This window comes from Geotrypetes seraphini, chromosome 1 (assembly GCF_902459505.1).
Source record: "Geotrypetes seraphini chromosome 1, aGeoSer1.1, whole genome shotgun sequence".
NCBI lineage: Eukaryota > Metazoa > Chordata > Amphibia > Gymnophiona > Dermophiidae > Geotrypetes > Geotrypetes seraphini.
This window is the reverse complement of record NC_047084.1, coordinates 115,013,576-115,036,782: the sequence shown is the minus strand read 5'-3', so window position 1 is coordinate 115,036,782 and position 23,207 is coordinate 115,013,576. Positions and strand designations below refer to the sequence as shown.

General features: G+C 44.6%; 1 protein-coding gene across 3 annotated transcripts in view; it reads left to right on the top strand.

Annotated features, from left to right (window-relative positions):
- Positions 1–10,447: 10,447 nt before the first annotated feature.
- Positions 10,448–23,207, top strand: part of LOC117356745 (aldo-keto reductase family 1 member A1-A-like) — a 32,211-nt gene continuing 19,451 nt past the window's right edge. For 2 of the 3 annotated variants that reach the window (XM_033936394.1, XM_033936376.1), the window contains exons 1-2: positions 10,448–10,557; positions 15,257–15,384. In XM_033936394.1, coding sequence (XP_033792285.1) covers positions 15,301–15,384 — 84 coding nt within the window. In that variant the 5' untranslated portion in view covers positions 10,448–10,557; positions 15,257–15,300. Of the gene's footprint in view, positions 10,558–11,184; positions 11,344–15,256; positions 15,385–23,207 lie in introns of those variants that run through there. The other variant, XM_033936385.1, reaches the window with a different exon arrangement.

Below are 23,207 nucleotides of genomic sequence, written 5' to 3'. Positions count from 1 at the left end.
AAGAAATTGATCAGATTTGTCTGACAAGACCTACCTCTAGTGAATCTATATTTACTCAAATCCTATAAGCGAAAGGATTCCAGAAACTTCACTATTCTCTGTTTTAAAAGTGTTTCCATTTATTTACTTACCAGAGAAGTTAAACTTACCGTCGTGTAGTTCCCTACTTCCTTACTTCCACTTTTGTGGAGTGGTCCACTGGTACCACTCCCAGTTCTAGAGAAACATTAACTAGGTCAGCCAGTGGAGCCTTCAGAACTTCCCTAAGTTCCTTCAGCACCCTCGGATGTACACCATCCGGCCCCATCGCGTTGTCCACCTTTAGTTTAGCTAGCTCCTTACGAACACAATCCTCTGAAAATTGATCAGAGTCTGTCACCTCCATCCCTACTTGTGTTTGTCTTCGGCAGTCTCACTCCCGACGCTTCAGCTGTGAACACAGAACAGAAATATTTGTTAAGCAATTCAGCCTTTATCAGCTTCTACATATTTCTCCCCTTCACCTTTGAGTATCACAATGCCACTTTTGCAGTTCTTCCTATCACTAATGTACCTAAAAAAGTCTTGTCCCCCAGTTTTACCATGATGGCTATTTTTAATTCCATTTGCATCTTTGCTTTCCTGACTACTTGACCAGCCTTTCTTAACTTTTCCAGATATTTTATTCTTGTCTTCCTCTTTTTTGCAATCTTTTGTATTTTATGAAAGCTAGCCTCTATTGTCTTACCTTTTCAGCTACATTTTTTAAAACCCAAGTGACCATCTTTTCTTCTTGCTTTTACTTACTTTTCTTACAAAATGTTTTTCTGCCCTTACATAGTTCCTTTCAGTTTTGCCCACTGCTTTCCTACTTCTTCCAGATGTTCCCATCCAGACAACAGGTCCTTCACATAATCCCTCATCTGAACAAAGTTGCTAAATGCTTTAAATCTAGAACCTTTACTTTTGAGTGAGCCCTCTCTACACCTGTCTTAATATCAAGCCATACCATGCGGTGATCATTGCATGCCAATATAACACTGGAAATACTTTCCCCGTTTGTAAGCATTAAGTCCAGTATGACCCCCGTCCCGCATGCGTTCCATTACCAACTGCTGGAACAGTTCTCCTTGTAGAGAATCCAGGATCTCCCTACTTCTAGAAGACCCCGCAATAGGGATACCCCAATCAACGTCCAGCATGTTAAAAATCACCTATTAGTAAAACTTCCCCTTTTTAGATATATTCTGAATGTCTCCTATTAAATCTCTATCTCCATCTTCCATCTGCGAAGGAGGCCTGTATATCACACCAATGTAAATATATTCACCATTCCCTTTTTCCAAATTGATCCACAGTGCCTCTTCCTTACCCTGCAGATCCTGCAATTGTGTGGCTTTAATATGATCTTTAACATATAATGCTGCTCCCCCTCCTTTTCTTTCTACCCTGACTTACCTGAACTGATTATAGCCCAGTATAACTATATCCCAGTCATGGTTCTCCATGAATCACATCTCTGTGATTGCCACTAAATCCAACTCAGCCTCTTCCATCGTAGCCTCTAGATCAGTGTATCACAAGCTGTGTTCCACAGCAGATTCCAGGTGAGGAGGAGAGGCACCGGCGTTAGCCGACTGCTTCCAGGACATGCCTATCGCAGTGAGAGGCACGTCCTGTAGTCAGTCAGCTGGCACCTGCACCTCGCCTCGTTGGTGCTTCTGCTGCTCCTCCTCACCTCTCCCGCTGTAGCTCCCTCTCCCCACCAGTGGTAATAGGCTCAAGACCACAGCTGGAGGATATCTTCATGGATGTCAATGTGATGGCATCACGCATGTGCATGATGTCATCGTGTGAACATAGAAACATAAACATAGAATATGACGGCAGAAAAGGGCTATAACCCATCAAGTTTGCCCACCTAGTGACCCACCCTCAGACTTTATCCCCCTAGAGATCGCACATGCATATCCCATTTCTTTTTAAAATCTAGCACGCTGCTGGCGTTAATCACCTGCAGTGGAAGTCCATTCCAATGATCGACCACCCTTTCGATGAAGAAATACTTCCTGGCGTCACCATGAAATTGCCCGCCTTGGATTTTCAGCGGATGACCTCTTGTGGTCGAAGGTCCTTTAAGAAAGAAGATATCGTCTTCCACCTCGTTGCGGCCCGTGATATATTTAAACGTCTCAATCATGTCCCCCCTCTCTCTACATTCCTCGAGCGAGTATAGCTGCAATTAGTGTGCCACAGCTTAAAAAGTTTGCAACACACTGCTATAGATCCAGAACCTTGTTTCCCATACTTCGAGCATTAGTATATACTGCTTTCCAGACATTGCCCCCTTTTCCTATTTGTGCAGAGGTATTTAGTGATTCACTCACCTGAGGGCTTTGATCACCCTGCATCAACAATTCTAGTTTAAAGCCCTCCTAAGCAGGTTAGTCAGTCTGCTACTAAAGACACTTCTGCCCTTCTTTGATACATGCACACCATCCCTTGGAAAATCATCCCATGGTCCAGGAAGCCAAAATGCTCTCAATGACACCATCCACGGGGAATTACACTCTGAAATATAAAACTCTATTTTTGTTCTAAAAAGGCTAAAGAGAGTTCATTATCTTCACCCTGTCAGTCTGTTTTACATGCGTAATTATAAGCCACTGGTATTCAGAAAACGTCAGACGCCTACAGTAACAAAAAGGGAACATTGTAGGCTGGTTTGAGTAAAAAGAACAGCATGTACTTGGTGCCGATAAAGACATTTCCATTCATCCCTGATGCAGTTTCAGTGAGACATGGGGCTGTTTGTTTCTATATCCAGGGACGTTATTGTTTCTTACTGATTTGTTAAAATGCATACAAAATTTTAAAAATGGATAAAAATCGGTCAATAAAATATATTTATATCTTGCCTATCATTTTGTGAGATATATATACATTAAAATTGGAACTAGCAACTTAGGCAATGGATAGAAACAAATTTCTGTTGTCATTAGTGTTTATACAAGAATTCATTTTACGTCTAAGCTGCGGTTGTGTTTTCTGATTTCAAAAACGTAAAATAAAGGTGCAGTCCATACTCTCATCAATCAACACACAGTCAGTGCAGTCATGTAATATGAGAATCCAAGCATCCAGCTCATGCACAGTACCCCTACTGAATACAATTCAAGGCAACTGATTGAGTCAAGTACTGGCCAAAAAACTTGATCTTTGCTCAGGAATCACTTGCAGCACCCAGTCAGTGACCACCTTGACTTTTAAACAGCACTTTGTCCATCAGGGAGAGAGAGTTTAGGGCAGAGTAAGGAATAGATCAGGCATGGAGCAGAAAGTGGAATTTCTCTTGGATCTGTCAAGTATGTGCCCTAAAAGGGCCATGAACAGTATGCAAGGAGCATCCATCTGAGATTACACCTTGCTATGATATTTTAATACAACTAAGTGGAAAACGGAGGGGAGGATACGAGTAGCAGGAAACTTGATTCCATCATTACAGGTTGTAGCAAACATTTAGAAGAAATAACATGCATATTTTAGGACTGCTCAAGTTGGGTTTGTTCACACTGCAGATGTCTATTTTAACCCAAATGAAGGGTTAGTTTGACCAGTGGCATAGTAAGGAGTGGGTGAGAAGGGCATTCCGCCATGGGCACTGGCACCCCTTCTCCTCTATGCCTCCCCCCCCCCCCAATGCTTAGGAAGTGATGTCAGAGGGAGAGCCGACAGGATCGTGAGGAGCACGTTGTTGATTTCTGCGAGCAACAATTTCAACTAGAGGTACGGGAAAAGGGAAGGGAGAACGCACGCAGCAGGCGGGATCGGAGAAGGAGTGGGGGCATGCGGGGGGGCAGAGACAAGGGTGGGGGAGAGGTACCTCTCACCCTTACTACGCCACTGAGTTGGACTCAGCTTTTGGGTATTTTCCCACAATTTGACTCATGACCTTCTCTTTGGGATCTTGTGGCCTGGATTGGCCGCTGTTGGAAACAGGATACTGGGCTCGATGAACCCTTCGTCTATCCTAGCATGGCTGTAAAGGCACCTATTCTGTATGTTATTTTAAAGTCTCAAAAAACAAACCAACCCAAGAAGTAATAATAATAATTTGATTTCTTATGCACCGCTATACCATAAGTTCAAAGCGGTTTACAACAAGATACATACAATGAGAGTCTGAGATGTAAGGAGAAAAAAGTACAAATGGAAGAGAACCAAGTTGGTTTGAATCTAAAGGATGTATCTAGTCAAAGATTGGGGTGCAAGGGGAAAACAATTTGGGTGGAATACAATTACAAATGGGAAGACCATGAGTTAATCTAAAATCAAGAGAATTGGGGATTGGGATGAGGAAAGCTGAGGGGGATTGGACAAGAATTGGGATTAGAATTTGTTAAACAGACGGGTCTTCAGTGGTTTTCTGAAGTCAGCGTATGAAGTGGCCTCGAGAATGGATTTTACGAGCCATGTGTTCAGTTTGGCTGCCTGGAATGATAACATTCTGTCAAGGAACTTCTTGTAATGACATGATTTCAGGGATGGTTAATTAAAGAGATTTATTCTGCGAGAGCACAGAATGTTGACTCTCTAATTGGCTGCCACTGCAAGCCAGACCATCCGAAACCTCAGGCCAACACACTAGATAAATAAGGAATGCCTTGCAATGTAGGAAGTCCATATAGGCCTCTCACTGGAACTGCCTGATTGGCGGATGCAAAGAATTTTATACCACTTTCAGCTGTACTGAAAGCCACCTGACACTAAAGCAAAAAAAAAAAAAAAGGCCTCACACTGGATATGACCATGTGTTTCCCTGTTGTAGACTTTAGTATTCAACCTTGACTGAAAGGCTGAGCAACAATCTGATGATATACCCTAAAATAAATCCTTAACTGCGGACTGCAAGACTTCAGATGTATGTTTCTACAGCCTCTAATAGCTTCTCCCTCAGGGTATCGGAGAACCTGGCTGAGCACCATGCCTTGACCCAGCTGGGCTATAGGTTAATCAAGCATACGCAGTGTCCTGAATTTTGGAATGACTGAAACATTAGCCCAAACCTTTTTCAGCAGTTACTCAAGATCAGTTTTATTTACTGATTAGAGTCTGACCCAATTTTTAATTCACCTGAATCCCGTTCCAACACATTCTTGAAATGCAAACTCTAGTTTAATGTCTAATGCTGTTTTCATACACCAGCACTACTACTCCTGGTGTAATTTAGCAGGAATTCACACTCTATTCTGTTTACGTTGGCGAACTCCTCCAGGAGTAAACGTGGACTAGTAGGGGCTTCAGGGACAGCTTGGTCCCACTAGCCTGCCAAAGACCTTGGGGGGGGTTTGAGTGGTGACCCTTGCAAGGTCCCCTGGTGCTTGGAAATCCCCACAGACGTTCTCTGCCTCTTGCAGCACCAGCAGGCTGCTAGCACATTGCCTTAGACTTTTTTTTAATGATCCAAGCTGAAATTAGGCTGGATGGGCAGGAGACACTGTAACACTAATTCCAGCTTAGTAGAATGTGTCCTCGTGCCGTTGGACTCTGCTTTTTCTTCCTGCAGCTTTTGCATCTTTCTTGTAACATCTAGCAAAACTGAGCCTTGCTTTTTTGTAGAACTGACTTTGAGTGGTGTAAATAGCCATTTCCCAAACAACCATACAAAAGTGTGTGTATGACATGCAGAAAATGCGATGATGCTCACAGTTTTATTTTGCTAGGACGAGACTTGTTTTCTTAAAAGCCCCTTGTGCACTCTGTTTCACCTTCCTTTGCAAGCCTGCTGCTGGCACCCAGTGCATCTAGGGAAAGAAATCTGACTTTCTTTTCCATATCTGCCCACTTAACTCTGGCTGCTAGGTGCACTCTCTCCAGGCCCTTTCTTCTTTTCCACTTAGCACTTAGCTGCATGAATTGATAGTTCTCAGGTTTACTAGGCAGGAAGGAGATAACAGAAATTCATTTCTTGTAGCTGTGGCCAAAGCTCAGGTCTGGTGAGAAACTCCACTCATGCTGTCCACTTCTGGGATGAACTGTGGTCTTCATGCTGTCATGTGACCTACCCCCGCCAACCTAAAGTACCTTCAGAAAAACCATGTCCTTTGCGCCCGCTGTACAGAGTGAGGCGGGGGGGGGGGGGGCAGCTGCTTGGCTGGATGTGCCTAGATGTACTGGGTGGATCAGAGCCTCTGCTAATGACAGCATGAATACTGAATACATTCTCATGACCTGGTGGACAAAGAAAATGTATAAGACAATGCACTTTTTTAATAAAAGAAATGACTGTGACTTTTGTGACTGTATAACTTGTCAATAAACAGTTCAGCAGGTCCTAATGCAGTGGTGGTGTAATTCATTTTTGGCAGTCCATGGGGGAGAAGCAGTCTTTCTCATATAAAGAGTATATTTGATGAATGTCTCTTTGTTTTTTGCTCAAATAAAGAATTACTTGTAGTTTGGGGAGTATTTACCTTCATAGCTACTGAAAGAAGCAAGATCCCCTCTCTGAAAAGGGCTATGGAGGAGAGTGTAGTGGGTTAGAGCTAGAGCCTCAGCACCCTGAGGTTGTGGGTTCAACTTCCACGCTGTTCACTGAGACCCTGGGCAAGTCACTTAATCCTTCCACCAGGACAGATAGGGAAAATACAAGTCCCAATCCCTTTCCCTGATGTCATAATGCCTCATTCCACCAATAAGAGCCAACCTCATCAGTGATGTCACAATGGCTTGATTGTCCTAGACTTGTCTCACTTTTACTACATTTTGATTTCTAGAGTGGTGCAGTGGTTAAAGCTCCAGCCTCAGCACCCTGAGGTTGTGGGTTCAAAACCACGCTGCTCCTTGTGGGTAAACCACTCAATCAAATACTGAAGATGAATAGTGGAATTCTTTAGGAACAACCTCAAGTACAAACTAAATCCTACTTAAGGGTATTTAAACGAGATCATGGAGTAAAATGGTCTCAGTAACCCACTTGGATAGGGATAATGCAATCCCAGGATATCTCAATCCAATACCAAGTCATTCAGGGTTCAAGATTACCATCACTGACCAGATTACCTGCACACTTAAGATAAGTGTTGTTTTACTGTGTATAAAAGAAAAAGTAAAAATAATAATGTATTTATGATACAGTAAAAATTGGTTACACAAATTAGGAGGTGGAGGTAATCTGGTCAGTGATGGTAATCTTGAACCCTGAATGACTTGGATTGAGATATCCTGGGATTGCATTATCCCTATCCAAGTGGGTTACTGAGATGGGCCATTCGGCCTTTATCTGCCATCATGTTTCTATAACCATAAAGCTTTATGACATCACAATGCAGGTGTAAAGAGCCTTAGCCTATTGGAAGAGGAGATGCAAATGTTAAGAGCCTTAGCCAATAGGGAGAGGAGGAGATAGTGGATGCTCTGGATGGGCCATTTGGCCTTTATCTGCCATCATGTTTCTATGTTTCTATAACCATAAAGCTCTATGACCTCACAATACAGGTGTAAAGAGCCTTAGCCTATAGGAAGAGGAGATGCAAATGTTAAGAGCCTTAGCCAATAGGGAGAGGATGAGATAGTGGATGCTCTGGATGGGCCATTTGGCCTTTATCTGCCATCATGTTTCTTTGTTTCTATAGAATCGGCCTCCGTAAGTTGATCTATTCTTCAAGATCTTGGACCAGATGAATCTGCAGAATATCCTGAAAACTATATCCATTTACAGACCTCAAGAACGAGATTTTGCCTTCCCTTGCTCAGTGCTCTTCAGCTTCAGTCCAGACACTAGCTGGATTTCTTTCTTTAATGCAATAACAGTGTTAGAGATAGTCACAGACTTGGATGGCAAAAGATGGGAAATAATGACTTATCACAGATCTTCAGAATCTGGTCAGCCAGCTGGAGCTGTTTAGCTCTAGGAATTAGGAGGCCTCTAATTTCAAGCAGAGAATGAGAGAAGGGATCTTGTCTTGGTGGATGACGAGGTGGTAAGAGAGAATCTCCTAGAGCAGGGGTGTCCAATGTCGGTCCTCGAGGGCCGCAATCCAGTCGGGTTTTCAGGATTTCCCCAATGAATATGCATGAGATCTATTTGCATGCACTGCTTTCAATGCATATTCATTGGGGAAATCCTGAAAACCCGACTGGATTGCGGCCCTCGAGGACCGACATTGGACACCCCTGTCCTAGAGCATGAGTTCCCAACCCGGTCTTGGAGGACCACCAGTCAGTCGGGTTTTTGGGATAACCCTAATGAATATGCATGAGAGCGATTTGCATATATTGGAGGTGACAGGCATACAAATCTGCTCCATGCTTATTCATTAGAGCTATCCTGAAAACCTGACTGGCTGGTGGTCCTCCAGGACAGGGTTGGGAACCACTGTCTTAGAGGAAATGGAAGAAGAATGCCTGAACCAGAGGTAAGAGAAGGTTTCCTTTCTCAAGTGGGGGAATAATCCAGGTTGTTATTTCTGAGGAAGAGATTGAGAGAAAGTGTTCTTGTTTGGGAAGATTGGTTCCCTGGCCAAGGAGGGTGGGCAGAAATGAAATAATATGGGAGGAATGATGATGGTCTCCTGTCCCAGAGATGATAATGGGGAGCAGTGAAAGATTTAATGCATTGTTCATAGTATTCCCCATTCAGCCCCCTCCACTGTTCTATTTCCCACCCTCTCTCGATGTCTCTGGTGATTGCAGATCTTCAGGTCCATAGGGGGTGCCACAATCAAGAGGCAATGAAGTAAAAGGTCTTCATACTCATGAGTTCCTGGAAGAAGAATCTTCAGCCCCTAAAACTTTACTGATCTAAACAGAGACTTGGTAGATTTCTGCAGGAATCCAACCTCATTGGGAAGAAGGGGCTGTTCTGTCTTGAGGAGGACATGCAAAGAGTGTCCTATATTGGACAGGGCATGAAAAACTGGTATCTTGTGCAAGGGAGGGCACCAGAGCCAGAGAAAGACTGTAATCATTCTGGCAACAGGGATATATCCTACATAACAATGATCTCTAAGTCAGAATTTGTACCTTATTTGTACCTTATTCTTTTGGCATATATTGACAAAATAATTCTTGTAGGCTGAATTATAAGTTGTGCTCAGAGATATGTAGCCCTGCCAAAGACCGAAATCCTTATAACAAGACCCACCACCCAATCGTTGCATGTGTGATAAGTGCTAGTAGAATTCTCTTAAGCTGTGCGTTCACAATATAGATTGAAATATAAAAATGTTTTCACTTAGTTTCTAACCACGTTTCGGAATTTTTTTCAAGGAACCTGAAAATAAAATTAAGTGCTTTTCTTAGCCTTAATGATGGAAAAGAGAGCTTATACCTATGAGTTGTTCTTATGCCTGAAGATCTCATGACTTTGATTCCACCTTAACTTTGCCGTTCTATGCGGATTACGAAAGAGGTGCTCTGGCCATTTCCAGGTGGATTACACAATCAAGAACATCTTACAAGATCTGGCTTCCGGTCTGATATTTGTTCTGAAGATTGCAGCTTCAGCTTGTTTTGACAAATTTCTTGACTAGCTGGGTGTTTATTTCTGTTCTGAAGGCTTTGTAGTCTGCAGTTGAGTTCAGGAGGTTGGAGATTCCGGTGGTCTAGCTTTGCTGCCCGAGTGCCTGATATTCCATCAACCAAATGTGCATTTACCCTGTTTCCCTGAAAATAAGACCTATCCCAAAAATAAGCCCTAGTTAAGATCGACCCCCCAAAGCCCTCACCCACGAATGTTCTGACACTCCCTGACTCCATCCCTGCCCAATTCGCCCAAAAAAATCGGACTCGTCAATTTAGCAAACCCCAGTGAGACCTTACATACCTCTGCTCCGAGGCTTCCTAAAGCAGCAGCGGCAGCAGCGCTTTGAACGGGCTGCTTCGCAGACTTCCCCACCGGGGCCTTCCCTCTGCCACATCACTGATGCGGCCGAGGGAAGGCCCCGGCATGGAAGACTACGAAGCAGCCCATTCAGAACGCTGCTGTTTTTGGAAGCCTCGGAGCAAAGGTATGTCAGTCTCACAGTGGGAGGGCTGGTGGGGTTCTGCTGCACAGGGGGATGGGAGGGAGGGATAGATAGATGCTGCACAAGGGGATGGGTGAGTGAGGAGGAAAGATGCTGCACATGGGGGAGGGGGAGAAAGGAACGAGGAAGAATTGGGGTGGAGGAGAGGAAGGGAGAGATGATTGTTGTACATGAAAAAAAATAAGCCCTAATGCGTTTTTTGGACTCCAAATTAATCTAAGACGCTGTCTTATTTTCGAGGAAACACGGTATTTAACTGATGTTTCTTTCTAGATTTATTTTTGTTACAATTGCACATTTCCTGAACTGGAACTTTCCAAAGGGGACTCTTGCTGGCATAAGCTCTTCTGATCGTACTCTAGTGACCTCTGCTTTATCACAGATTGAGGCAGGAAACAGCTCATTAATTAGTTACTAAAGGGTTAAGCTGGGGGCCTGGGGTTTTTCCACACATGTGATGGCTCAGACAGTCTGAGCTTGTGACTCGGGCCTTAGCACTGCACAGAAGGACAGCAATTTCAGGAAGAGCAGACGGACTCCTGCATCTTGGGTACCAGCAGCATTTATTATTTGGGATTTTCAGTGGGGTTAATGGTACTGCACAAGGTGAACAGAGAGAGTAATGCAGAGATACTGTACAATGAATGATAACGGGGAGAGTGTGGCACAGTGGTTAAATTTACAGCCTCCGCACCCTGAGGTTGTGGGTTCAAACCCACGATGCTCCTTTTGACCCTGGGCAAGTCACTTAATCCCCCCATTGCCCCAGGTACATTAGGTAGAGTGTGAACCCACCAGGACAGACAGGGGAAAATGCTTGAGGACCTGAACAAATTCATGTAAACCGTTCTGAGCTCTCCTAGAAGAACGGTATAGAAAATTGAATAAATAAATGTGGACTCAGCAGGCAAGCAAAGTTCCTGAGGCAGAGAGCTTACCATCTTTGTAGGAAAAGAGGGAGACAGAAGAAAGATGAGGCTGGAAATAACTGCTCTGTTAGGATGTGGAGCTCGGTGGGGATATTCCCTGTTGGTAATCGTTGTGCTTCCTTGGGGGGGGGGGGGGGAAGGGTGGAAAGACCTGGCACTGTGTGGTTAAAGTCCTCTAAGTGGATTTTCAGCCCTCTAAATGTGCATACGTATTTTTAGAAGAGGCATTCCTAGGTGTTTGGGAGAAAACCAAGTATACACACGTTGAAGTTTCAGAGACGTGTGTGTGAAATCTACACGCATGCTTCACACTTCCGTTGGAGATGAATTAAGACAGACGTGCACTTTTTCTCTGCATAACCACACGTGGGTATTATGTGTTTGAAGATCGGGTAGATTTGTTCCAGGTAAATACTTGTAATATATATCTTTTTTAATTTATATACAGTAGACGCTCGGTTAACCGGCACCAATGGAGATTGAAAAAGATGCCGGATAAATGTAGTTTCTGGTTGCTTGAGAGTTACTATTAAAAACAAGCCTAACTAATACTATGCCCCATACTGTGCCATACCATAAACTGTTCCAGATAAATTACCGGGTATATGACGGGCAAAGCGTGGGCGTACCCAGGTGTGGAATGCCACGTTTACACTGAAATTTCTACCAGAAATTGATTTTATTTTCATTTTTATTTACCCCCCTTTTACAAAACCGTAGCGCGGTTTTTAGCGCCGGCCATGACAGTAACAGCTCCGACGCTCAGAGGAATTCTATGAGCGTTGGAGCTGTTACCGCCGCAGCCAGCGCTAAAAAACGTTCTATGGTTATGTAAAAGAAGGGGAGTTAAAGTATTACAGTATTTCTTTGACTTTTTTTGGTAGTTGCTTGAGAGTTCTGGTTAACAGAGAGTCTACTGTACCGTCTATACGGTTTTCACATAAAACATACATACTTATTATTTATATAGTTTATAGAAAGCTGCTCTACTGCTACTAATGGCTGGGCAAGGCAATTCAGAGCGGTTTACATGAGCTTCTGCAAAGGTGTTACAATACAGAGTTAGAGTGTTTTGGTGATAGTTTTTGGGATAGCACTCGCTTTGGTTTAGTGCTCCTAGACGTATAGAGCGCTGAGGGGAGATAGGATCGAAGTGTACAAAATCCTGAATGGAGTAGAACGGGTACAAGTGGACTGATTTTTCACTCCGTCAAAAATGACAAAGGGAAATACTTTTAAAACTAATGGGAGGAAATATTTTTTCACTCAGAGAATAGTTAAGCTCTGGAACGCGTTGCCAGAGATTGTGGTAAGAGCGGATAGCGTAGCTGGTTTTAAGAAAGGTTTGGACAAGTTCCTGGAGAAAAAGTCCATAGTCTGTTATTGAGAAAGGCACGGGGGATGCCACTGCTTGACATGGATCGGTAGCATGGAATGTTGCTACTCTTTGGGATTCCAGAATCTTGCTATTCCTTGGGATTCTGTATGGAATCTTGTTACTCTTTGGGATTCTAGAATCTTGCTACTCTTTGGGATTCCAGAATCTTGCAATTCTTTAGGATTCTGAATGGAATGTTGCTACTCCTTGGGTTTTGGCCAGGTACTAGGGATCGGATTTCCCACCGTGAGAATGGGCTACTGGGCTTGATGGACCATTGGTCTGACCCAGTCTTCTGTTCTTTGCAAATCCATTTGATTGCCGATGTTGAACTTGGGCTTATGTTCTCCCGCTGGCATCGTGTCTTATTTCAGCCGGTCTTGAGCAAACAGTCCTCTCCCCTTTTGAAGTTTCCATGTTGTTGAGTCACCAGGTTTTCCTCCTCAGAGGAAGCTACATGCATGCACGTATGTGTCACGCAGCAAGGAGAAAGCGGGATGGGATGGAGATCTGATGATGGTTCTATGTAAATTAGCATTAAAGTGTTTATGTTTCATTAGAAGTTGGTTATAGTGCTTCAGCATATGACAGATCTAAGCGGTTTACAATTCAAATATTTTATGAAAGGAACTCCATTACAGATAGGAAAGTAAGAGACAGGATACATATAGCTAAATCTTTTTTCTTTTTTTTTACGAGAACAACCCCCCCAAAACTCCCCCCCCCCAGGTTTCTATACTGACCCAAATGTGCACTATCCATCACACTCCCCAAGAATGACACCGCTAAATCAATTGTGGTGGTTAGCTTTACTCCGGAGAGTCCCAGGTCAGGGAGGAAATTAATCAGGTTATCAATTGATGATCTTCAAGGGAACAAGGTATAAGAAGCGTGGCTAAGTATACTGGTTTCCCCGATGAGAACGGGGTGGGAAGCGGTAAGGTAGCCCTCTGGTTAACAGGAATTTGTGCTGTGTCTTGACATATTACTATGAAGTTACGGAATTACAGGGCAAGGGTTGTGAGGCTCCCGCTGCCTGCAGAGACTGGGGTTAATGAGTTATTTTTTTCATAGCAGTGGATCCTGGATGGGGGAGTGGCTTGGAACGGACACCGATCACAGCTGTCTCAGGTCAGCAGTGACTAAAACCCGTCTCTGGTAGAATTCAGACCTAGGCTTATAGCCCACTTTCCAAGACTGCTTATAACTCCTAACTCCCACTCACTGGCAAAGCACCCGTGCCTCTTTTTTCGTTCCCTGTCTGAGAAACTCCCTAACGCCACCGTGCTTGTCCTGTTTGCTTGATTAGATTGCAAGTACCACTAAAAAGGGACTGTCTCTTGAATGTTTAATGTACAGCCAGTGGCATAGTATGGGGGGATGGTCTGCCCTGCGTGCAGTCTTGGTGGGAGCACTGACATCTGCCCCACCCCCCTACCGCCTGCACGCCCCCTTGTACCTCTGTAACGTTCACGGCGCAAGCAGCAATCCTAAACTGCTGCTCGCTCCAGCGTCAGCTCTTCCTCTGATATCACTTCCTGGACCCACACTTAGGAAGTGATGTCAGAGGAAGAGCTGACATTGGCGCGAGTAGCAGGTTGGGGGTTGCTGCTCCAGCCAGGAGGAATGCTAAGAGGTACAAGGAAAGTGAAGCAACGTGCGCACGGCAGGAAGGGGTGGGGGTAGTGATTGCCTATACACACTGTGAACTGTCTTAGAATATAAGAACATAAGAATAGCCTTCCTGGGTCAGACCAATGGTCCATCAATCAAGCCCAGTAGCCCGTTCTCATGGTGGCCAATCCAGGTCCCTAGTACCTGGCCAAAACCCAAAGAGTAGCAACATTCCATTCAGAATCCTAAAGAATAAACAGAATTCCGGAATCCCAAAGAGTAACAAAACATTCCGGAATCCCCAGAGTAGCAACATTCCATTCAGAATCCTAAAGAATAGCAAGATTCCGGAATCCCAAAGAGTAACAAAAGATTCCAAACCCAAAAAGTAGCAACATTCCATACAGAATCTTAAAGAATAGCAAGATTCTGGAATCCCAGATAGTAATAAGATTCTAAAATCTCAAAGAGTACCAACATTCCATACAGAATCTCAAAGAATAGCAAGATTCTGGAATCCCAAAGAGTAGCAAGATTCTAGAATCCCAAAGAGTAGCAACATTCCATTCAGAATCCCAAAGAATAGCAAGATTCTGGAATCCCAAAGAGTAGCAAGATTCTAGAATCCCAAAGAGTAGCAACATTCCATTCAGAATCCTAAAGAATAGCAAGATTCTGGAATCCCAAAGAGTAGCAAGATTCTAGAATCTCAAAGAGTAGCAACATTCCATTCAGAATCCCAAAGAATAGCAAGATTCTGGAATCCCAGAGAGTAACAAGATTCTAGAATCTCAAAGAGTAGCAACATTCCATACAGAATCTTAAAGAATAGCAACATTCCAGAATCCCAAAGAGTAACAAGATTCCATACAGAATCCCAAGGAATAGCAAGATTTTGGAATCCCAGAGAGTAACAAGATTCTAGAATCCCAAAGAGTAGCAAAATTCCATGCTACCTATCCAGGGCAAGCAGTGGCTTCCCCCGTGTCTTTCTCAATAACAAACTATGGACTTGTCTGTAATCTTGTCTGTAATCCGCTGTCGGCGATGCAACTATCAATTTCTCATCCAGAGGTTTCAAAGGGTTGGCTGTGTACGAACTGGCCATAATTTAGAATTCACGAGAGTTCTTGGTTCTACAGAAGTTAGAGGGAGTGCTGGCATCTGTCCCCTTATGAGACACATTGGAGCCCCTGGGCCTGGTACCTAGGGGGGGCTGACCAATCTCACCAGCCCTTCAATGGCCCTGGTCATCAAAGAAGTAAGAGAATGATTAGGAGCGCCTTCAGTTCACTTTCTGCTGTGTTGTCTCTGCTTCACTCTGACAGGTTTTTCTCAGTTTCCCGCTGTCACGTGAGCCTCCAGTGTCACTATGAGTACTACAACCATAACGCTAGCCACAGGTCAGAAAATGCCAATGATCGGGCTTGGGACCTGGAAAAGTTCACCTGGACAGGTAAGGGAAATGTAGCCAGTGGCCAAGCTGATAAGCACAATTAGTTTGTAAAGAGCTTCCGATTATTCAGTCATAATTTATTCAACATATGGGGCTATAACATAGTAACATAGTAAATGTCAGCAGATAAAGGCCTGGATGCAGTTCAGGTACCAACTTGATCACTGTCGGCCAATTCTGGACGAGCGATCGATGCACTACCACGTTTGTATGGAAATGATTTGCACAGAGGAGCTAATCATTTGCACGCAAACCCACAGATCAATCACTAAGTGAGCGATCGACACGTGTGCAGAGCCCTAACAGCAGTGACATGGGAAGCAGCCTGCTGATGGCTCTCCCCAATGATCCCCCACAAACCCTGCGCCATGCCCCCTCCAGGTCCTGGACTCTCCAAGCCACCGACCCCCCTCCCCCCCCCAACTATCTCCTCCCCTACCCCCTTCCTCTCAAAAAAAAAAAAAAAAAAAGGACAGGAGGGATGCTCACTCCCTCCTGCCACTGGATGCTCCCCTGAACCCCCCCATCCCCCCCACTTTCTGAACCTCCTCCCCGTACCTTTGTTAAATTTTGGGAGCTGAAAGTAAGCTCTGAGTCCTGCACATTGAAAATGACGGGCCTTTCCCTCTCCAGTGCACCATGTGATTCAAGGGGAGGAGCTTAAGGTCTTAGATGTCTGAGCCAATCAGGACCTTAGGCTCCTCCTCCTGTACACCATTTGATGCACAGGGTGGGGCCTAAGGTCTGACATTTTCTTAAGCCTCTGATTGGCTCAGAGGCCTTAAGTTCCCGCATCCGGTGGCAAGAGGGAGTGGGCATCCCTCCTGCCAATTTTCTCTCTTGGGGAAGATTCCTGGTGCTGCATTCATCGAGGAGGGCCGTCATCAGTTGCAGGGGACATTTTTTCTTTTGGGGACAGATATTTTGCTTGTCCTGGATTTTCAACACAGTATTATCTCTATAATGGGTTTGTAAAACAATGATGCTGCCGCCTGGAGAATTCAGGTGTTGGCACTGTCCTGAAACGCCAGCATCGCTGTTTATCACACCAGTCTTTCTTTCAAGTTTGGCACTTAATTCACTGCTTTCCTGCACGATCTGGAACTTTCTCATTGCTGAGGTGTTCTATTAATAGGTCAGCGCTGTATTCGTCTGTCTCAAAACATGAGCTGTTCCCAAGTTCACAGCAACGAGAAACCAGCCCGAAAGCAGCTGGTTGGGGGCTATGCAGTGGGCAGGTTTGAGTAGGACGGGACACCCCTGACAGCTGCCATATGAGCTTCAGTTCTTAAAATACAAACAGGCCTATCAGTCTGACATTTTCTTAAGTCTCTCTTAGTTTCTTATCTAAATACATAAAATTTCCAATGTTTCTAAAACATCAGCCTTCAGTGATCTGCGCTGGATTCGTGCCTAAAAAGTGCTTTTTTTTTCCCCTAGCAACAAAGGTGCCGGTACTCATCCTTCTTAGGGTTCCCAGATTTCAGGAAAATCCGGACCCGTGGCCACGCCCCCAGGACCACCCAGTTCCACCTCTTTTCTGCCCTGTTCTACCCCCACAGCCCCGACCCAGATGTCATCTGCGCATGCCTGGACACGACACAATGACATCACCGCGTTGCGTCCGCACGGATGCCCCTTCCCGACATGATTATGTCCGGATGTCTGGTAACCCTAATCCTTCAGGGCTGAGGTGATCACAACTGGCCACAGAATCTATGAAAAGGCGGAATTGCTGTTACGAGCCTGGCCTCTACTTGGAGACCACAGGTCAGTTCTAGCAGGAAATGGAAAAGGCGCCAAGTGTGGGGCTACCACGACGTCTGGATATACCCGGACATGTCCTCTTTTGAGAGGACTGTCCAGGCAGTGGCATAGTGATGGTGAGAGGCAGCGAGGATGATGGCGCCCCTCCCCCTCCCCCGTCCTCAACCCCCCGCCACGCCCCCCTATCCTTCCCCCTATCTCTAGTTCAAGTTTATTTAAAATTTGATTGATCACCTAATCATATATTCAAGGCAATCCACAATTCTAAAAACAGTTTATGACAAAAAATTCATATACCAAATACAGGACTTACAGCAGTGGTCCCCAACCCTGTCCTAGAGGACCGCCAGGCCAATTGGGGTTTCAGGCTATCCCTAATGAATATGCATGAGAGAGATTTGCATATAATGGAAGTGACAGGCATGCAAATCTGCTCCATGCATATTCATTAGGGCTAGCCTGAAAACCTGATTGGCCTGGTGGTCCTCCAGGACAGGGTTGGGAACTCCTGACTTACAGGACCAATGCGGAGTGTAGGGATGGAAATACAGTGCTCCTCCGAGATTCGCGGGGGTTCCGTTCCAGGAACCCCTGCGAATCTCAAAAAACCGCGAATACAGTTTTTCATGGGAGAGCCTGAAGAGGGCAGCGGGAGAAGGCAGCAAGAGAGCAGCCGGAGCACCGTGAGTGCAGGAAATCACTCGCGGTTCGCTCCGACCGCCTCTTCCTCCACGAAGTCGGGCCTTATCCAATCAGGAGCTGCGCATCTGTTGACCATCGCAATCAACAACTTCAACGTGCTCCTCGCAACCGCGTGGGCTCTCCCTACAACGTCACTTCCTATGCACGGCAACAGGAGCTGACGCAGTCGCGAGGAGCACGTTGACATTCGTGCTTGGGGCGGTACGGGGTAAAGGAAGGGGGAGGAATGGGAAGAGGTGAGGGGTTGGGAGGAGGAGGGTTGCCACAACTTCAACGTGTCACCCGCGACCGCGTTGCCTCTCCATCTGACCTCACTTCCTATGTGTGGCACCCAGAAGTGATATCAGTGGGAGTCGACGCAGTCTGCAAGGAACACATTGAAGTCTTGCTCGCGGTGGTGAACTAGATGTACGGGGAAGGGAAGGGGGCACGCGTGCGACTGGGGAGGAATTGGAAGAGGCGGAGGGGAGCAGTGATGCCAGCACCCCCACCATGATGGAACCCAGGGCGGACCATACCCCCCCCCCACTCCCCTTTACTATGCCACTGTGTCCAGGCCTCTGGGTTTTGAAAAGCTTTGAGATCAGGGCCACATCCTGAGAGCTTCTGAGCATGTGTGGATGCAACACGGTGACATCACATGCAGGAGTGGATAATGCAGCTCAATATAGTGCAGGATCATTTATAATACAATCAAGTGTTGGACCCTAAATTATTATTATTGTTATAAATCACAGTTTATAACCCATATGAGATTTCACTGATAACACAATCAAATACCTTGGACTCCCCAATTATCCCTTCTTGATGGGGTCTCCAGTGTATTTATTCCCCGCATGCCTGTATATGAAGTTTTTCTGCTTGAGCAACAATGTCGCCATCTACTGGTCACTTCCAGGCTTGCATTGCCATTGGCTGGTTTCATTTTCCCATCCTGTAGACTTCATTAAATCATATCATCCAGACCAAGAAAAAAAAACCTGGTGTCATTAAAAGCTTGGATAACGCTTTATAGGCCCAAGAAAACATTGTACTGTATGAGCTTTTAGAAGAAGGTTGATAAAAAGGAAGCAGTTACATCAAGAAATATTGTGAGATGGGAAGTTCCACAGCAGAGGTTGTTATGAGATGTTACAAGGGGAGTTTCTTATTTCTACTTTAAAAACCAGTAAATTTTAAACCATCCTTAATATGCTCAGCTCAATTAACGCAGTCAGCATTTAGAAACAGTTTGGCTATCTCATTAAATGCGGTCCTAGGTCACTGAAGACAGCTCTGGTTTGGAAAAATTCTTCAGACACAAGAATCGTCAGGAAAAAGAGGACAGCAGTGGGCGATCCAAAGTCATTTTTATTTTGGCAGCAGCATTTTATTTTGGCAGCAGCAACCCCCCCCCCCTCCCCCCCTTGGAGCACTTTAAAATAGTGTTTCAATCCAGCGTGCTGATGTCCTGCGCGTGATTGTCTGCCCGGAATTGTCTTGTGTGGTTTTGATTCGTCACCAAAATTTGCTATGGTTAAGAATGTAAAGTCTATTAGACAATTTTCTTTGTCAATTCAATATCAACTGATTAGCTTTTGGAACCAACTTCCTTTGGGATTTCGTGTTCAGAAAAGTTTTAAAATCTTTTTTGTTTCCATCATGATTCATTTAAATTTGGCTTAATTATACAGTAAAACTTTGGTTTATGAGTATAATTCATTCCAAAAACATGCTTGTAATCCAAAACACTCGTATCTCAAAGCAAATTTCCCCATAAGAAATAATGGAAACTCAGACGATTCGTTCTACAACCCCAAAACTTTAATACAAAATACTATCAAATGTACTCGTATTGCAAAACTTTGCTCGTTTAGAACAGTCACTACACTCCCACAGTGTCAGAGAGAGAAGAACCATCGGCTCAGTTGTGAAGGTGTGACGCGTGTATACTGTATGTACTCGTATTGCCAGACCTCACTCATTTAGAACAGTCACTACACTCTCAGAGCGTCAGAGAGAGAGGAACCATCGGCTCAGTTGTGGTGATGTGACGCGTGTATACTGTATGTACTCGTATTGCCAGACCTCGCTCGTTTAGAACAGTCACTACACTCTCAGAGCGTCAGAGAGAGAGGAACCATCGGCTCAGTTGTGATGATGTGACGCGTGTATACTGTATGTACTCGTATTGCCAGACCTCGCTCGTTTAGAACAGTCACTACACTCTCAGAGCGTCAGAGAGAGAGGAACCATCGGCTCAGTTGTGGTGATGTGACGCGTGTATACTGTATGTACTCGTATTGCCAGACCTCGCTCGTTTAGAACAGTCACTACACTCTCAGAGCGTCAGAGAGAGAGGAACCATCGGCTCAGTTGTGGTGATGTGACGCGTGTATACTGTATGTACTCGTATTGCCAGACCTCGCTCGTTTAGAACAGTCACTACACTCTCAGAGCGTCAGAGAGAGAGGAACCATCGGCTCAGTTGTGATGATGTGACGCGTGTATACTGTATGTACTCGTATTGCCAGACCTCGCTCGTTTAGAACAGTCACTACACTCTCAGAGCGTCAGAGAGAGAGGAACCATCGGCTCAGTTGTGGTGATGTGACGCGTGTATACTGTATGTACTCGTATTGCCAGACCTCGCTCGTTTAGAACAGTCACTACACTCTCAGAGCGTCAGAGAGAGAGGAACCATCGGCTCAGTTGTGATGATGTGACGCGTGTATACTGTATGTACTCGTATTGCCAGACCTCGCTCGTTTAGAACAGTCACTACACTCTCAGAGCGTCAGAGAGAGAGGAACCATCGGCTCAGTTGTGATGATGTGACGCGTGTATACTGTATGTACTCGTATTGCCAGACCTCGCTCGTTTAGAACAGTCACTACACTCTCAGAGCGTCAGAGAGAGAGGAACCATCGGCTCAGTTGTGATGATGTGACGCGTATATACTGTATGTACTCGTATTGCCAGACCTCGCTCGTTTAGAACAGTCACTACACTCTCAGAGCGTCAGAGAGAGAGGAACCATCGGCTCAGTTGTGATGATGTGACGCGTGTATACTGTATGTACTCGTATTGCCAGACCTCGCTCGTTTAGAACAGTCACTACACTCTCAGAGCGTCAGAGAGAGAGGAACCATCGGCTCAGTTGTGATGATGTGACGCGTGTATACTGTATGTACTCGTATTGCAAGACCTCGCTCGTATAGAACAGTCACTACAATCTCGGAGCGTCAGAGAGAGAAGAACCATTGGCTCAGTTGTGATGATGTGACGCGTGTATACTGTATGGACTTGTATTGCAAGACCTCGCTCATTTAGAATAGTCCCTACACTCCCGCAGCGTCAGAGAGAGAAGAACCATCGGCTCAGTTGTGTTGATGAGACACGTGTATACTGTATGTACTTGTATTGCCAAACCTCGCTCGTATAGAACAGTCACTACACTCTCGGAGCGTCAGAGAGAGAAGAACCATCGGCTCAGTTGTGATGATGTGATGCGTGTATACTGCAACGCACTCCCCATTCATACCCCCCCCAATCAAAGAAGTAAAAAGAACAAAACTACACGACGGCCTCCTAGCCACTCAAGCCGCAAGACTGGACAACCAGATCTCCAACCTTCTGATGACCACCCCAGACTATAGGACATTCAGAAAAGAAATAAAAACCACACTTTTCAAGAAATTCCTGAAACAGCAATAACAACACGACCTCTAAATGCTCTTAAGATCTACAACTTACCTCTCTAGCTAATCATTGTAATTCTGTCCTTTTTAAATTAACCTTTTGTAATCCGCCTTGAACCGCAAGGTAATGGCGGAATAGAAACCCCTAATGTAATGTAATGTAATGTAATATATCAAGTTAAAATTTAAGCAAATGTTTTGCTTGTCTTGTAAAACACTTGCATATCACGCTACTTGCAATCCAAGGTTTTACTGTACTATGTAAGTTTTATGTTTTAAATCTGTAATTCCCAAGCAAATTGGTTTGGTTATTTTATTTCTGTTCTAACATAAACATAACATAAACATTTATTTATATACCGCAGTACCTTGCAGATCAGTGCGGTCAGCAAAATACCCCCCTTTTACAAAACTGTAGTGCGGTTTGTAGTGCTGGCTGCGGCGGGAAAAGCTCCGATGCTCACAGAATTCCTATGAGCGTCAGAGCTGTTACTGCCATGGCTGATGCTAAGAACCACACTACGGTTTTGTAATGAGGGGGGGGGGGTTGTTAAGAGGACTGAGTAATTCACAACAAAATAGAAATTATCAGTTTTCCAAAAATGTAACAAATAGATAAACTTTCAATCATTTCCTAAAATGCAAATAAGAATTTGAATTATCTAATAATTGTCAAAAGTCAACATCCCAACTAGCTGCTTAAAATGAAAACAAATGGTGGAAATATCGTTTAAGTTCGTGGCCTTTTATAGAAGGAAATGCAAATAAAGTTGCGAAACGCAATGAACGTCTAGATCAAATGGTCAACAAGGTAATTAGGTACCAAATTCATCCTTGAACTATTTAGCTAAAGGCGGAATAGAAAAACTTGATAAGTATTACAGAAGATTTGAAAACTGGGTCCTATGGCCATTTTTTTATTTAATTCATTTATAACCCGCCTATCACTACGCAGTTTACAAAAAAAACTCTATACACATAAAATATAAGACAATATATTCTCAAAGACAAACCCTCTTCGAATCTTCATATCACAATTGCTGTAGGAACTCTACAACTTAGAAACATAGAAACATAGAAGATGATGGCAGAAAAGGGCTACAGTAGCCCATCAAGTCTGCCCACTCTGCTTACCCATCCCCTGTCTATGCCCTAATGACTCAATTTCCTTATCTTGACCCTCATGGGTATCCCACATGGGTATCCCATTTATTCTTAAAGTCTGGCACGCTGTCTGCCTCGATCACCTGCACTGGAAGCTTGTTCCAATGATCAACCACTCTCTCTCTGTGAAGAAATACTTTCTAGTGTCGCCATGAAATTTTCCGCCCCTGAGTTTGAGCGGGTGCCCTCTTGTGGCCAAGGGTCCCTTGAGAAAGAAAATATCATCTTCCACTTCGACACGTCCCGTGAGGTACTTAAATGTTTTGATCATGTCTCCCCTCTCCCTACGTTCCTAGAGAGAATAGAGCTGCAATTTGTTCAGTCTCTCTTCGTACGAGAGACCCTTGAGCCCCGAGATCATCCTGGTGGCCATCCGCTGAACCGATTCAATTCTGCGCACATCTTTACTGTAATGTGGCCTCCAGAATTGCACACAGTACTCCAGATGAGGTCTCACCATGGCCCTGTACAACGGCATTATGACTTCAGGCTTTCGGCTGACGAAACTTC